General features: G+C 31.0%; 1 protein-coding gene across 1 annotated transcript; it reads right to left on the minus strand.

Annotated features, from left to right (window-relative positions):
• Positions 1-76: 76 nt before the first annotated feature.
• Positions 77-15,457, minus strand: LOC118063836 (chaoptin). The gene is made up of 8 exons (XM_035078016.1): positions 15,090-15,457; positions 14,391-14,574; positions 9,574-9,721; positions 9,129-9,239; positions 6,088-7,766; positions 3,340-4,094; positions 1,135-1,651; positions 77-479 (listed from the first exon to the last, which is right to left on the minus strand). Exons 1-8 carry the CDS (start codon positions 15,105-15,107, stop codon positions 151-153), a joined length of 3,741 nt encoding a protein of 1,246 aa, XP_034933907.1. The 5' UTR covers positions 15,108-15,457; the 3' UTR covers positions 77-150.
• Between the last annotated feature and the right edge of the window lie 705 nt (positions 15,458-16,162).

A 16,162-nucleotide genomic window follows, 5' to 3' on the forward strand; every position in this document is an offset into this window, starting at 1 on the left:
GTGACTACCTAATTTCATATTGTTTCAAATCTTTTTTCCACTTCTTTCTCGTTCACTCTTTCTCTATCTTCTTTAATTATTTCGCTCTTTTTTTTTATTGTTATTTGATTAAAAAATTTATTCTAATATTAGACCACTTTACCGTATAAGCTAGGTGTGGTTGATGCTGAATTTGATGAGAAAGACAGTGATGAGAAAAAACCAGGATTCAAAAGGTCGTATAAAATGTCCACTACTAAGAGCTGATGCTTGGCAAGCAGTGTGAGGTGTTCCGAGAGTTAAAAGTACTCGATCAGACGAATACGATGGCGTTGTCTCTGTGCAGACTGCACGACCAGCTATATTTCTCAGCTGCCTTGCGTCCGACTGTGAAGCCGTATGAATCTGCCGTGCTTCTCGTAACCATCTCCGTAGCCAGAGACTCAGCCAGGCGATCTCACAATCACACTCAAGGGGATTGCCCGACACCTGAAGACCACCTGAGAATTTCAATGAACAAATAGTTATTTTCCAAATTTCTAAGACTCTATTTTTATTCTTTTACTTATAAACTATCCTAAATTTACGAAACTTTCTCAAGCATTAGGGGCAAAAATTACTTTCAAATAAAAAATGTAATCAAATTTTTTTGCTGGAAAATTGTTTTATAAAAGTTTATATTAAATTATTTGACTTTAAATATTTTCAACAGTTTAATAAAATTTTATCAAATATTTATTCTGTTTAGTGGTAAAGCTTTCCACAAATTTATGTTTATCATAAAATAATTTTTCATGCAACTATTTCAATTATTTAAAATAAATTTTTGCCCTTAATGTATTTTAATAATTATTTCTTAATAATATAATGTATAAAAAAAAAAAGAAAGATGTAACAATTTAATTTGGGTTATAAATTAGATAATAATTAAATAATAGTTAAAAAAATATTTTTATAACATTAAATTGTAAATTGCTATATTACAAAGTGAACAAAAAAAAAAAAAATATTCCAATATTGTACAGTAGAAAGTAGAAATTTAAATTGTCAATATAAATTTAAAAAATGCATATTTATGATTTTTATTTGAGATATTTTCATTCTCGTTTTCGGTTAGTTGTTTTTATTTTCTATAATAGCCATCCATGTACATACCTGCTACGAGGTTTGTACCAACAGTCTCCCACGAGAGATTCCCGTAGATTACAGATGGACTGAGTTCGTTGATGTGATTGTTGCGTAAATCAAGCGTCAACTGTGACATTCGCCGTGCCAAAGAGAGAAATATATCAGACTGAAAGCGTCGCACATGGGTGTCCTTAATTCTGAGGATTAGTTCACTAGTTTCGATTGTAGAGAATGCTTCTGACGAAATTATCTCAAGCTCTTGACCTGTGATGGTTAATTCTCTCAGTCGACGAGTAAATGCATTGTGAATCTGTGTCTTCAGCACTGCTTCAGCCACCTCTATCTCAACTGTTCGCAAAGGTAATCCACTTAAAAGTCGTTGTAAATTAAGTCCGCCGACTTGAGGCCAAGTTTGAATGCTCAAGTGTTTGAGGTAACGTAAATGTCGAAGACAATCGTTATGCACTGATCTAATCCTTTGAAGCTTCCGTAAATTGAGTATTTCCAGTCTAGGATATCCAATGAATGTATCTTTATTTAATTCCTAAAAAAAGATAATTAAATAATTAAACTCGCTAATTCATATGCATAAAGTTAATTAGGTAGACTCATTTGCAATTAGCTGCAATAGATAGTATCTATTATTAGATTCGCAAATATTGGATACTTTTTTGTGGCATCTATTTTTGTTCAAGAGTATCATTGAACTTTCAATAATGACCATTTTGTTATTTCACATAAATATCAATAAATTATCCATTCATACTTGAAAAATAGTTTTCAATGAGAAAATAATTCTGATGATTTGACTGGCATTTGGTTAAATTTAACGTTTTTCCCTGTCATATTACGTTTATTTTAAAACTGTTACCATATGAATTAACTGCATTAACTAAAAAATTTTGACAGGAGCATATCTACCACCACTCTGTTATTTCAAGATATTTTTATTGGATTTTATTCAGATGTTATTTTGGATTTATAAAAAAAAAAAAAATTCTCTGATATATCTTCTCTATTCTATTTGTTGTTTGTTCCAGTTAATTCATATAATCTCACTGAAAATCACTAGAAATGATAAAATGTGAAACATCAGGCTTTTTATTTTTGATGAAATAACTCAACATTAAGTCAGTTTAACTTTATTATCACAGCTGCTGAATAATATTTAGACAATATATCAAGGAAACTGAATATGATATGTCATGAATGTACTTAAACACCTTTTAAACACTTAGGCTGTAATTAATTCTATTTAATTATTGAATTATAGCTTACATTGTTTATGATTGCAATTAAAACTTGCTTTTAACAGCAAATAATTACATTATGATGATGAATTTGAGATATTTACTGCATTACAATATTACTAGAAAATTTATTAATTTAACTAATATTTAAATTGCTAAATTTCTAGATTAAATTAAAGAATAATTTAATAAATTTTGGAGTATTCGAAAAAGTAAACTTTTAAGTGTTTTATACCATATGTTACAATTCTTTTAATCATTTCCATTGTGTTGGAGAAATTTCAGAAATTCAGAGAGGAAATTTCTTAATTTTTTTTTCATTAGACGATATCATTTTTCATCATAATTCTCAGATAAAAATTACATTGTAAAAAAAGTTTTTTCTTTGAATCTAGTGATAACATTTGAAATAGAACATTATTAGGTTTCCACTGATATCCACGTTATTACTATAAAATCATTATTTAAAGAATTATAAGAGTTCGAAGTTTAAATGGATCTTTTTGCTTCCACAGCTGATAACTAGATTTGGAAAAAAAAAATCGAACAAGGATTTTGCAGTAAAAAACAATCCAAAGAATAATCCCTTGAACTTAAAGATGCTTTAAATAAATATTTCTAAAGATTTTTTTTTTCTTTAAGAATGTTTTTAAATTTTTTTAATAACTAAAGAATGCTCTTTATTTTTTCGAATCTCTCACAAAGTGATAAAGAGAGATGGAATATTTGGAAAAATGAACTATAGAATAAAAAGTACATACTTTTCAATTCATTACATTTACATTTCAATCTACTAAAGTGACAAATCATACCAAGTAAAGAATTTTTAAATGGAAACTAATTGAAAATAAAAATATATAATAAATGAAATAATAAACGAAAATTGTTAATAGTTGATAAGAAATTGAAATATAAAAGCAGCGAAGGGAGCTTTAATCTATAAATTTTTTTGAAGTTAACAGTGACTCGTGATAAATTTTACCTCAATAGGGTTGTCAGAAAGATCCAGCTGCCTGAGGAGCGGTAGTCTGACGTCTGGCACAGCGATAAGGGAGTTGTTAATGAGCCGTAATACCTTGAGGGACTCTAGGTACTGTACATGAGCCTGAGTAAAGACGTCTATGCTGTTGAATGACAGATCTAAAATGTTGAGGTTTGCCAAGGGGAGCGTTGGTATTCTTTTCAGGCCACAATTGGCCATGTAAAGCTGCCTCAGTTCTGGCAGATAGTGAAAAAGCTCCTTCAAGTTAGCTTGCAGATGATTCTGTGACAGATTCAAACTCAAAAGTTTAGTGAGTGATTCAAAAGAGTTATCAGGAAGTATCGTAAGCCGATTGCTGGCAAGATTGAGATTGATGAGCTGTGAGGTAGAGAAAGTTGATGAGTCAAGATGCTCAATAAAGTTTTCCGCAAGGTTGAGATCTCGTAGGGTATAACCGACCTCAAGAAAAGCGGATGAAGGCACGATACTGATCCTGTTTGAACTAAGATCAAGTAACTCAATACGTGTTCCCTCAAAGACATTTCGAGACAAAGATCTTATATGATTTCTCGACAAATTGAGAATGCGGAGGTTCCGTAGATTGCGAAATTGCTCAGTAGATAATTGAGACAGAGAATTTCCACTTAAATCCAGTTGCTGAAGCGATGACGTTCCACGAAAAGCCTGCTGCCTTAAAACTCCTAGACGATTGTCTTGCAAATTTAATGTTTCCAGACGATCCAGATTAAAAGTACCTGTACAAGAATTCATTTAAACTTGCTATAAATTCAGTAAAAATCTTCGAATTATGTAAAGAAAATTCATTCAACGAATATTTACATTCATACTGTAAGAATATTTGAGGTCAAGTAATGCAGTCGAGTCCAATGAAATATTCTTTTGATGTGAGAAATCTTTCTTTTTTCTTTTTTCTGTTAAAAATATTAATCTACGATGCTTTTAATACGACTCTACAATTATTTTAAATTTAAAAATTACTCTAAAAAATTGCTTCTAACGAGATAAAAATTTTTTTTCTTAGACATAAAGAATGTCTCACATAACTCTGACTTTTTCTACTGAAATACCAAGGTAATCTTTGTTTCAAAACACAATGCACTATATTTATAGGAATTTTTATCGTGTTCGGTTTTCATTCTCTCTTTTTACGCCACAAAAAATTGAAGCTGTCGACTACTTCGAGAAATGAGCTTCCATTAAACGTCAACATTTTAACATTGTAGCAGATGGAGAAACAATTTTACCTTAATATTTATATTATTTACGTCGACGAATGATTTTATTTATCCTCTGATAACGTATTCTATTACATTGAAATAAATGCTGAGAAATTTAATGCATTCACATAAAATTTTTTACTAAAACGAAATAAAATACCACTAATATATAATTTTATTCAACTTTGTGCGCCTGACATTATTAAATTATCAAATTAATTTTATATAAAAATTTTCATCTTGTGGATGTTTAATTTTATCCAAGAATAATAACGTCTGTCTTTAACATGCAGATTGCGTTTCATTAACACACACCAAATGTATCATACTCTGCAATTATATTGTCTTTTTTGACGGATGAATTTTTTTTGTTAATTTTTGGAAAATTAATAAAATGTTTTATGATAAAATTATCCGTTTCTCTTTCATTAACTTGAATGGATTAATATTAATGAAGAGATGGAAATATTAATGATAAAAGTTTGAAGTTTCAGAGAATGAGGGAAAATATTTATAATAGATTTAATCATTTGTTTCTTAATTAAAGGATTCTTCTAAAGAATTCATCTCAAGTGCTATCCTCTTAAACACATAAAAAAGCTTTCCTTTATAAAAGGATTACTCTAAATTATTTTGCATCTATTGTTATTGTACCATCATGAAGTTTTTTTCGGTAATTTTCTAAAATTTACGTGATTGTTGAGTCGTTTCACTTAACTAGTTTTCAGATCACGATTTTTAATAGCCACTTTAGTCAAGTGCTTAAGTAAGATTATACTTTTAGTGCACTAAAGCATAAATGCAAAATGTCAAAGCATTATTTAATATACTTAAATTATATTTTTTAATATTAAAGTATCATTTATAGATATACACATTGAGAAAAAAAAAATTATTCCTAACATCACTGAGTTTAATGTAATTTATATACACACTTTTAATGAGTCACAAGAGTAATTTTTAATTACTACGTTTCTTTGTTCTCGCTCAATAATATTAACCCTTTATAATATACATTTTTCAGAAGTGTTCTGAAGAATAATGAAGGTAATTATGATGTGGTATGAAAAAGTTAGGAAAACTCAACAAAAAATCTATGCAATTGAGTTTTTTTTTTTTGTTTTAGTACTGAATTTTTTACGCATCTAGATAATTACGAATAATTATCAACTCGGATGGATGATTTTTTTTGGGGAATTTTTATGAAAATATTTCCCAGTTTATAAATTTTTCCAAGATTGCAGGTAAAATTGTGATATATAATATTTTTTATAGAAATAAATTGAATAAATATTTTGAAAATCAATCTTAATCTATTCAATAAGAGTATTTTAATCAAGAGAAGACAAAATTTGAATAGAATATCTACCTAAAATTAATTTTAGTATTGAAGTTATTTGATCAATATTATTGGTATTTCAATAAAAAAGATAATTAATCAATGCAGCAGAGTTTAAAAAAAATAAATAAAAGATGCAGAATGAAGAGAAGAGAATAGTTTTTGACTCACCTGAGTGGAGAAAGGTGAGGTAATTACTACGAAGATCAAGAGTCTTGAGATTAGGCATTCCAGTAAAAATTTCCGCAGGTAGTTGAGTAAGATTATTGTAGCCAAGGTCGAGACTGGTTAGATTTATCAGACCAAGCTCGAAGTTAATAACAGAGATAGAGTTGAAAGAGACATTCAGTGCAAATTCAGAACCACCAGTTTCCATTATCGCATCCAAATCAAGAACAGTTAGAGCGTTAAACTCCAAATTGAGAAACCTGAGGCTAGTGAGGCTCCTAAATGTACCCTTGTCCATCGTAGATATTCGATTGTAAGCTAGTGAAACGGTAACTAATTTCGGACAATTTTCAATAGTTCCCGACACAAGATAGCGTATTCGATTGCCTGTTAAGTCCAACGATCTTAATTCAGTTAAATTGAGAAATGTACTTTCTGGAATCTCCTCCAAATAATTATATCCAAATTTAACGTCTCTCAATTCTCGATGGATTTCAGCAACAAAGAGTTTCTCTGGTAAGTAATGAAATCTATTGGATTCAAGATTGATGTATCTTAGTTGGTAAAAGGAATAAAAGAAATCATAGTCAATGGCATGGAAGTTATTATTGTCAAGCACGAGCCATTGAAGATTCTTTAGCGGTGCAAGAGAATCCTTTGGCAAAACATCAGTAGCAAAAGCAAAACTCAATTCTAAAATTTCTAAACTGTCCTCGATGCCAGTGAAGGCTTTGTCATCCAACTCGGTCAATTGATTGAACGACAGACTGAGCTCCTTGAGTTTGACAGCACCTTTGAATGTGCCAGGCTTGAGTTTTGCTAGAACATTGTTTCGTAGAAGTAGTATCTCGAGACTTTTGGCCCACTCAAAGTCTCCAGGGAATACATGGGTGATCTTGTTGTATCCTAGATTAAGATGTAAGAGTCTTTGACAAGAGGCCAGTGCAGCAACTGGCACAGCTGCTAAATTATTATTAGCAAGGGAGAGGGCTCGTAAGTACTCAGCAAATGACTCAAAAGCATCGCTTGATATATTGTAAATATCGTTATTACCGAGATAAAGGTATGTAATTCTCTTGAGAGTTGCTAAAGCGCTTGGAACATTATTGAGATCGTTATTCTCTAAATTTAGATACTCCAAAACATTCTCCAACCCCCGAAAGGCATCTTCATCGATGAAACTGATGTTGTTAAATGACAGATGGATCCGTCGAGTTTCTGCAAACCGGAAGGCACCAGCTGGGATTATTGAAAGTTTGTTGCTTGATACGTTGAGATCTTTCACGTGTAGAGTTGAATTTGTTGAGGTTAAAAAGCGAATTGATTCGATCAAGTTATCGCTTACATCAATCAGTTCAAGCGATGAACTTTTTAAGTTTGGTAATTCTAATACTTTTATAGAATTACCCCGCAAATATAACCAACTTAGAACTGCCAACTTTGATATACTTATTGGAAAATTCTCCAGTAGGTTATTGTTCAGACTAAGAGTACGGATATTTTTAGGCAGAGATGATTCTGGTACATCTACTATATTGTTGTCATCTAAATTAAGCCATACGAGGTTGTGAAACCGCGATAGAACTCGTGGAATTTCAGCAATGCAATTCTCTCCAAAAAATCCATTAGTTAACGTCTCTGATACCTGATCCCAGTCGCCGTCCAAACTTGTTATGTGATTACTGCCGAAAAATATACACCACTGATCAATTAAACATCTAGACTAATTTATTTTACGCGAAAATTAACTGTTAACTTTTTTTTTGTTACAACTGAAATAACTTTTTTTTTCACAGTTTGATATATTTAAAAATATTAATTTCAATGATTTATTTATAAAAACTTTTATCTTTAGATGAATAATTTGTCTACATCTATTTAAATTTGTTAGGGAAACTTTCACTGCTGCAGAAATCAAAGCAAATAACACTTTGTGATATCCAGTAACTAAATCTATTTATTATTATATTGCTCCACTGACAAGTTCCACATCTAGACTAATTTATTTTACTCTAGAATTAATTGTAAAGATCGTTGTATCACCATATATATATAGAAAATTTCAATTAAATTAAATTGTAATTGAATCCTTTCTTTTTTTTTCTTTCAAAAATCAATAATAATTATTTATTTAATGTAACTTTCTATTCTGAACATGAGAATAATAAATGATTAGATAAAATTTACAAGTTTCCGGTGCAATTCAATTAATTAATCACTTTTGTTCCCTCGGTAAATTTTTTAAAAATGAAAATAACATTTATTTATTACGATGCACATGAATAAACGTGAAAAATAATAATTCGAATGATTTATTAATCTGACTGAGTAATTTATTTATATTTACGTGAATTTTGCTGTAAAAAATCGTACGTTTACGGAAATTTAATTGAAACAAATAAAATTCAATGAGATTCAGAAAGTAAATTTATTAATTACAGAATATTATAGACATAGGAATAATTAATATAAAATTTGCATCGTTTTATAGGACTATTGGAAAATGAATATCGATATTGAGTTAATTTTTTAGGCCAAGTGCATTAATGGCATAATATTGAATTTTTATTTCAACGTATTTAAACCGGATGATATTTTAAAATGGTTATGGATACTTTAACAATATTTCATTTTACGTATTAAACAAATAAATACAAATACATATAAAGAGAATGTAGAGGTCAGTGAATGCGGCAAATAGAAGCCCGTGGGCAATTAACGTATCGGATTTTTTAATCCAGGTATCGGGTGTTCGGTAAAAAACACCACGGGAGAAGTGAAATAGAATAAATACATTAGAGAGAAACAAAATAAAAGAGTAACTTTGAGTAAGAGTATCAATAATCCCTATCGTTTACTTTTATCTATTCGTCCTTTTTTACTGTACTCTTCCTTTTGACTTCAATAAATAAATCTGTCTAAGCAAAAATAACAGCAATTCGATTCCAGTTTAACTATATTATCGTTCTGGAGATTCATCATCCCCTGACAGACGATCGATTTCGTGAAAGAGCATGACACAACAGTCAAATCCCACTTCTTACCTGTGCATGTTGAGCCAATTCAACTTTTTCAATCCTCGGAGAGCTTTGAACGAAATTTCCTCCAGTGAGTTGTAGCTCAAATCCAGGGATCGCAATGTGCTGGACATACTCCTGAAATACACGAGATTACAATGGAAATAAAACATGGAACGAAATTTTTAATAAAAAATTCCATAAATTTGGAATAAGACAATAAGGGGTAAGGGAAAACGATAAAGAGATAATTTGAGTTGGGAAACAAATAAATCAAACGAGAAAGTAGAGATGGGAAATAAAAAATTGGGAGATGGGATCGATGAAGACAATTTCCGCTGAGTAAAACGTTTGGTCAACCGATCAACAGGAGTTGTAAATTGATGGAAGATTGGAAAACGAAGAAAAGTGAAGTGAATATAGAGGAATGAAAACATCTTGAGGATAGAGGGAGGTTAGTGCAAACACTCACACGAGAGACTTCTCACCGATGCTTACGAGACGGTTGCTCATGAGTCCAAGTGCCTCGACACCCGAGAAACTCACCGGTGCGTCATTTTCAAGAACCTGCATTCCAGAGTTCACGATGTCCAGCTGTGCCACATAACTCACGGATACATCTGAGGATAAATAAAAGTTACGATAAAGAAAAGTCGCAACATGAGCCAGGAGTATTTTTATCGAAAACTTTCCTCTTGTGTGGCAAATGCTCGACTTTTGCTATTTTCACAGCAAAACATTTTATTGAAACTCCTACACGTTGAATTTATATTAAATTTCAATAAAACGTTCTTGTTTTTCCAACGATTAATATTAAATATTACCTACAATAAATTTCATCAAACATTTATAAGCTTAATGTTACCTTAATAATCACTTTTTTATTTTCATTATATCACCTCATTTACTCACATCATAATTTTAGTTTGTGATTAAAAAATTATATAAATAAATAATCCATCTCTAAACATCATTAAAACAAAATTGTAAATAACAAAAAAAAATTCCATCATCAAATGCAAATTTAATTCTGTTCGTTGATTAATAATAATCTACTTAATTTTTAGTGCATTGGTATTTTATAAAAACCAAATTACCATCAACTCTTCTCTAGAAGTAATTAATTGGTCACGATCATATAAATAAAAGTTAATGGTATAATGTTTCATTTATATTTGTTTGATACCAGAACTTAAAAATTATTTATCGCGATAAAACGACGAAACATTTGACTATAGTTTACTGAACATCACTGACAAGTGGTTTTATCAATATTCCGATAATCCCATTAATAATTGTAATAGGTATAAGCATTTATCCCTCACAGAAATACTGGTCAATGTTAATATATTTTTACGGTTAAATAAAACACCGACTATACGGTTGAATACATCAACTTTGAATGACATGTTCAATCAGTGAAAGAGAAAATGAAAAAAAAAAATATATTGGAATAATACTAATTTATAAAGTTTTAAACTCAAAGACATGAACAGTTAATTTTGAAAGATATCCCCTCGAGAAATTCTAATCTAAGTTCAAAAATGACCTCGGGTAAATAGACTTCTAAATGAACAGTTGAGATCTGAAGATGGACATGAAACATAAATTTTGCACATATTTCAAGTTAACTTGAACCACGAAATTTCACTCTTCCCTATTACTCTTCTATTTTTTAATTTATATGAAAGAAGAGGAATATTAATATTTAATGAATGCAAAAAATTTTTGAAAAAGAATCTATGCTTTAGCATAATTAGATAAAAAGTTTCAAAAAAATAATTGTTTATGTGAGATAAAAAAAAATAAATAATATTAAAATGATGATTAGTCATTTCACCAACAGTGTATAATCCCGTTTGTTTAGCCCAAAATGAAAGTGCGCAGCTAAATTTAAATTTACTTTTCGCCTGTAAACAATAGAGGTAGAGAATAAGTAAGGAAATTTATTAAAACCCAAAAGGTCTTTGATATATATATATATAAAAACATGTATAAAATTACTTAGGGAAAAAAAACTATGTAAATAGTTATGAGTAAAAGGACAGAAATTAATTAAAATCCAGCAAGAAGTTGGATCCCTTTGATGTCGAAGTATTCATTGCGGATATAAATTAACAATAGAAGTGAAATGGGTTAAAGGGTAAATAACTCAGTATTTAATGGAAAAGTAATATTCAAAGAAATTGGGAGAAGATGTAAAAGAGATAGAGAGAAAGTAGAAGATAGATAGAAAGGTAAGCGCATTGTGGTGACCCTGTGTGCCGCTTATTGTTTTCTATTGTACATCCGTATTAATGCTTTCTCTCGGTATTCAGGAAATAATGGGTATAAATTGTGAGGAAAATGCAGTATTCAGCTGGTCTCTACCTCGGCTCTCTCGTTGGAGCTTGGCATGCTCTCCAAGTTATGAATTTAACACCGAAAGCACACACTGTACGCTTTAAAAATTATTGCCTCACAATGTGGAACGCGGATTAATGCGGATTTTAGTATCCACAAGATGTCAAAACTCATTTATCATTCCTTCTATTATATCTATGATCTCATCTGATCACGAAATTTTCCAAAAATCTCACTGAACGAAAAATTTTTATTTATATACGATGATAAAGAAAAATTTATTCTCTACTTGACTCTAGATAAATGATGATGAACATTATCATGATCCCCGTCATATTATCCTCGATATACTTGCAAGAGATGAAACGACTATTTCTGACGCATATTTATTACATGGTGCTGCAAAATTGTCAGAGCTGTATAAACAAGAGTACATCTCACGCCGTTTAAACTTCTAAATTGAAGACAAATTTTAGTTTCATTTCATCAAGTATTAATTCAACGTTTCAAGTAACTGTTTATTTATTTATTTATCTTGTTTAAGTCATTTCTCGACATTTTCATCCAAAGTATCATCTTATTTTCTCATACTAAAATAAATAAATATTTCTTTTTTATTTAAATAAAAAAACATTCGGAATCAAATAACAGTTTCCTCAATTTCATTTTAACTTATTTGAAATTTCTGGAATTTTAAAAAAAAGTTTACTTAACTATTGTTGTTAATTCAGATGTAATGGAAAAAATACGAAATTTATGCATCTAGAGTTTCGAATGTTCAATAAACAAGAGTTAAAAGTAGAATCAGACAAAGTTTAATGTACTGGTCAGGCATGCTAAAGAATAGAAATAAAATTGATCGACTTAGTGTATGTTAAATTGAAGTACTAAGCTGATTTTGAAGCTGTTAAATGGTGTAGTATTTACTTCAAAATCATCTTCTCACATTGAAAACTATCCCTCACAAGTCCAATTACTATTTTTAAAATAATTTTCTTTCTTCTTTACAACAAAAATTAAAAAACACTGAAAAGTACTCTGATATATTTTTTTTAGAAAACCCTAGACCTATTGAAATGTCCTGCATTGACTTTAATTATTGTCTCCACAGTTGATAATATATATAAAATGACATAAATAGCTTTTATTCGTACAATTTTTTCAATTTAATCTCAACAATGATTGATAACATTAACAAAAAAAAACTAGACTTCAACATTTTAAAAACTTTATAATCAATTCATCATCTTTTCAAACATATCCAATAATTCATCTCACTTCTAATAACAGAAAGTAAAATTTAATATTACGAAAATTTATATTTAATGATAATTTAAAGATAGTTTTAAGTAAGGCTTTTAACTGCAGCATCATCTGCGGACTATTGGATCTGCAGTAGAATCTTTTGTTGTTACCCAAAGTAGGTTGCAAGTTTCGGTAGTTAAATAAACGTGTTTTTACTCATCACAGCCTCTACCACTAAAAAATTAAATTTTAAAAAAATCTCAAGCTCAGGATGCTTTTAAATAATAAGCAGTCTTTCTGTCGCAACGAAAAAAATGCGGAAAAAATATCAAGCAGAGACCAGAATACTGTTTGGAGAGTGATGCAAGATGTCTTTGATATGGTTTCCTCAGACACATTTACTCTTACTCAAAATCATCAAAGCAACTCAGGTGCACCGTATTTCTACGAAAACCTAGTACATATACCTGGGTCGATTGTGCATCAAGTGCTAAGCTCACTTTTCTCCATTTTTCTATTTCTTTTACAATAAACTCCAACCAGTACACAATGGAAGAAATCACGTAAATGACTCATGCAATTTTTCCAAAGTAAATTATGTTCGTGAGTGTATTACAGTATTAGTCAAAAACAAATTCAATTAACAGTGAAAAATAACTTTTACTAACGATTACTAATTCTGCGTTTCAGTCTATATATCATCAGCTTTAAATTGTGTTTCTAAACTTCCAACCAACATTTTTTTTTTTTTCAATTATCAAACTTGAAAATTTACTATTTACTTTAAACACTTGTATACTTATATCATAGATCTAGGGGAACAATCACTGTGCGATACAGCTTTTGTGTTAAAACTGTTTAAGACTGTTTAAAACACGATATTTAAAATGCATTTTTTTTTAATTAAATGAAAAATTAGCATACTTTTGTGAAGTTAAATAAAAGTTTGATAAGACTCGTGATCTTATTGCCAATATGATTTTCCAAGTAACTAAAAGTAAAACTTAAGTAAATAAAAATTATGTAAGCATTCAGAATATCATACTTGAGAATAAAAACTTTTGGAGCCAATTGTTTATTCACTATTATTCGACAAATTTTGAAAACAAATCATTCGACGATGAAAAAAAATTTAGTTTGAATAAAAAATTTTTTTTTTTTTTTACAAATAACCACAAAAGGGGATTTTTTTTTGTTTTATTCTTCAATAAAGCTTTTTAAATATTCATAAAAATATTTTCATTCTCGATATGTGAATATTCAAATATTTTTTGCTCATTAATTATTAAGTGAAATGACAAAAAACTTTTTTTGAGTAGTTTGTTTGTCACTGGGACTAATTTTTTTTAATGAACTTTTTTTTTGGAGTAGTCAAGTGAGAAATGTCAAAACAAAACTGGATATTTTTATTGTTTTTTTTTTTTTGTCAATGTAGGATTTTTTAAATCAAATTTTAGAGCACAGGAAAAAATTTCAAAAATGCTTTATCTTCAGTTGAAATCAATTAACTGCTTAATAGTTTTTTCAATTTAACCATCAGAAAAAATTTTCGAAAGTGGAATTAATCGATTTTGTTCGGACATTCAATGTAAAAAAAAAAATCCACTTAAAAAAACACGAAGGATACAAGCAAATAAATTTGAAAATAGGAATTGAAATTTATTGTAATACAATAAAAAAAGAAATAAAAAAAAAAATTACCAGGAAATCGAGTGAAGCGAACACCCACACAGCTGATGTCCATCCTTGAATATTCTTCGTCGTCCTGTATCCAGCATAAACACATTGTATTGAAGGCACAGGGCACATTGTACGAGTCAAGTAGATGTACGTGACATTGCAGGAAAAACAGTGTGAAGTAAAGAAACTTGTTCGTTGTCTCCATCTACAACGTCAACGTAAAAGCATCACCAAGTGAGTAGGATAGAGTTGAAATAAAATGTAGGTATGAGTGTCGTGAGAGTCTAAGGGAGGTTGAACGAGTTCGAGAGTTAAAAATATAGCAAGAAGGTAAATGCAGGTAGAACGTAAACAAAACTTGAGTTTATCTTATAAAGTGCGGGAGAGCAAAGTCTCTTAAAAAGTCATTCTTCAGTTGCGTCGTTCACGAGTTTACGTAAACTTGAAAAAGTTTCCTTTGGAAAATGTATCTCATTTACCTTCAACCAATTTGCTCGTTTCAAACATTAATAGTGTTAATACAAAGTAAATACTCCAACACCACAAGTCGAATGTAACAGTAACCGGAAATAATACTGAGTAGTAGTTGATTTTAGCATAAAAAAAGAAGCTTCGATAATTCAACGTTTAAACACAGTGAAATTCCGGCGGGAAATAGAGTTAATTAAAAAGTAAGAAGCAAGTAAAACACAATATCCGTTGAATAATGTATGGCCAAACCTTGGTTGTTTTGGTCATCCGGTTAAATTCCAAACAGTAACTTTATAGCGTTTACGAGGGTAGGCTTTATTGCTTTCGGATGCCGGTGGTGAGAGGTGTACTCTTGGCAAAGAGACACTCAGTAGTCGAGGGGATATTCATGTATCTACATATATACAAAGTATTTACTTTATGTAGGAAACAACACAGTATGAATGAGAATAAGAGCTAGAAGAACGTTGGTAGTGCGCGTGGATGCGAAAATTCGGTGGCGCGTCAGCCGCCGGCCGGCTTGATTTTCCGGCGGGACCTCATTGGGGTATCCGGCAGAGGAAAGAGAGTCGGCAAGAAGCACCCACAAGGACGAGAGGGAAGCCGTACTAGAGACACGCACGACTGCGGGCCACTATGTGAGAGACTTGGTGAGACTCGTGGCAAATGCTCGCGATAGGGATGCATTTGTGGAAGGGGCAACCGCGACGCCGGCGTTAGGAAGGGAGTCAGACTGAAACGCGGCTATGTGTGTACAGACTCCCCCCTCGTGAGGCGCGGCAAGGAGTCAACGAGAGTAGAGTACAGTCATCGTCGTCTGTAGACAGTTGCTTTTGGCGGGGGTAGATCGAACTTGGCGCAGGTTCCGGGTTTAAATGCGCATGCGCAATCCCCACGCGATTGTGTTATGGATCGCCACAAAATTGGGGGAGGATTTATCGAAAGGGTTGAGAACTGGTGCGTTCGAAGAACCATCGTAGTTTAGCTCTCTTACGACCATCATTCGAGGGACTACCGGATACCGTACATATTCAGTTTACTCATGTCTACTACTTCCACGTGCATTCTCGTTTGCGAGTCTCTCTATTCATTGGCTTCTGCATGTTTCCGTTGGCAAACACAACCGCCACACTAGAGAAAGACTAATAGACAATAAATACCTCAATCCGATATATACAAACTCATGAAATCATCTTACCAAGGTAATCAATCAAATAAGCCGCTGGGGATAAAAGGAATTAGTTTCATATCGCTCATGTACCCGGATGATTGGTCATCCCAACATTTTCCTTGCTTCGACTATTGCAATATGTACCGGAGAT

Source organism: Chelonus insularis, unplaced genomic scaffold (genome assembly GCF_013357705.1).
Source record: "Chelonus insularis isolate UGA/USDA-ARS -01 unplaced genomic scaffold, ASM1335770v1 contig_150_pilon, whole genome shotgun sequence".
Lineage (NCBI taxonomy): Eukaryota > Metazoa > Arthropoda > Insecta > Hymenoptera > Braconidae > Chelonus > Chelonus insularis.